Consider the following 1,401-nt stretch of genomic DNA (forward strand, 5'->3'; position numbering starts at 1 on the left):
ATGCTGCCCGCGCATGTGTGGAAAGTCCAAGCGCAGATGGTCAAATTCTCGGGAGTGACGCTGGAGGTGAGCTGAAACTGTGAGCTCATGTGCTCCACATGTGTAGGAAGGTAGTGCATGCAAGCATTCTTACCTACGTGGAGTGCACAGGACGAAAACGACGACGGTGGAGGACGAATTTGTAGTTTTTCGCGCACATGCGTGCACATGCGCATGAGATGCCGTTATCTATGGTTAGCTGCCACGGTGCAGGTTGTGATGTGCACATGTGCCGTGTAATAGTCTACAAGTTGGTATGCGTCCCATCCCTCGTCGTCACTCCTAGCCTACGCATTCACCCACCAAAGTTCCGCATTTTGCTCATGCGCGCATGCATCGAGTGTCGAATTCGAATTTTTCTTGCACATGTGCATGAAATGTTTTCTTTCTGATATAGAACGGGTAGCGAACGGATAGTAAATTTCTTTAAATACAAAGGTACATGTATGATCAGGAATTATCACATCCTATCCGACAGGTGGTGAGGCGAATACCCGGTTTAACCCTGCAAGTGCCGCAGAATCATCACGGCAATGTTTACACGTTAACGGTAGTGGATCGCAATGTCAAATTTACGGCCTGTTCCTGCATCTCCCAGATAGTTGTTGGTTCTTTTTGCGCATGTTGTGATGTTGTGCCAAAGCGTCGTCCCAGCCGTCGTCGTCGTCGTCCTCGCAGTCGCCGTTCGCGTTGCCAGTGACCCAGGCCGCCGATTTCACCGCGACGCTGTGCTTTGCGTGTGGACAGGGAGACCGCCAGCTCATCATGTGCACATCTTCGTGCTTCCGGGCGTTCCACGTCGGTTGCATCGACGAGAGCGCGGCGTTGACCCAGCGACAAGAGCGAAACCCCTATTTTTAATTGCTAAGGCCCATTTCGGAGTAAGCTAAATAATAAAACGAAAAGGAGTTCGGAGTGGCAATTCACAACTTTTTCCTCTCCTTTTCATCAAACAGAAAATGCTCAAGAGCTCCCTCATTGGTCAAGATTTTGGTCCATCACCGGACGAGTGAATAACAAATAAAGGTATTTGATTGGTTAAATCAAGCATAGGACAGAAAAAAGAGCAAATCGGTGGTCTTTTGGTGACCAACAAAGTGACATTGACATGGCCAAGCTCAAGACCCCTTCAAAAAAGGAACTCATCGAAGAGAATCGGGTACTCCGAGCTGAAATGCAAGCAGCCACGTTCATGATCCCCCTCGTCGGGCAGCCTGAAACTCCATCGGAACCTCGGGCCGCTGTCGAACCCAAATTCTCAGCAAACTATACGGACCAGATGATCGTCGCGTTGCTCGAAGTGCGGTTTGGCTGGTTCCGTGACGACTTCGCCGGTAGTAAGTCGAACAAGCAGCTGGCCTG

At 50.0% G+C, this 1,401-nt stretch overlaps 2 protein-coding genes across 2 annotated transcripts; both read left to right on the plus strand.

Annotated features, from left to right (window-relative positions):
- H257_18723 (hypothetical protein) lies at positions 1–900 on the plus strand (the record flags this gene model as incomplete). Its single annotated transcript, XM_009847850.1, has 3 exons — positions 1–66; positions 115–166; positions 683–900. 3 exons carry the CDS (start codon positions 1–3, stop codon positions 898–900), a joined length of 336 nt encoding a protein of 111 aa, XP_009846152.1.
- A 247-nt stretch (positions 901–1,147) lies between these two features.
- On the plus strand, positions 1,148–1,373 carry H257_18724 (hypothetical protein; the record flags this gene model as incomplete). The annotated part of the gene is made up of 1 exon (XM_009847851.1): positions 1,148–1,373. A coding segment is annotated over one exon (225 nt), but the record flags the coding sequence as incomplete, so codon positions are not given.
- Between the last annotated feature and the right edge of the window lie 28 nt (positions 1,374–1,401).

The sequence above is a fragment of the Aphanomyces astaci genome, assembly GCF_000520075.1.
Source record: "Aphanomyces astaci strain APO3 unplaced genomic scaffold supercont1.206, whole genome shotgun sequence".
Lineage (NCBI taxonomy): Eukaryota > Oomycota > Saprolegniomycetes > Saprolegniales > Verrucalvaceae > Aphanomyces > Aphanomyces astaci.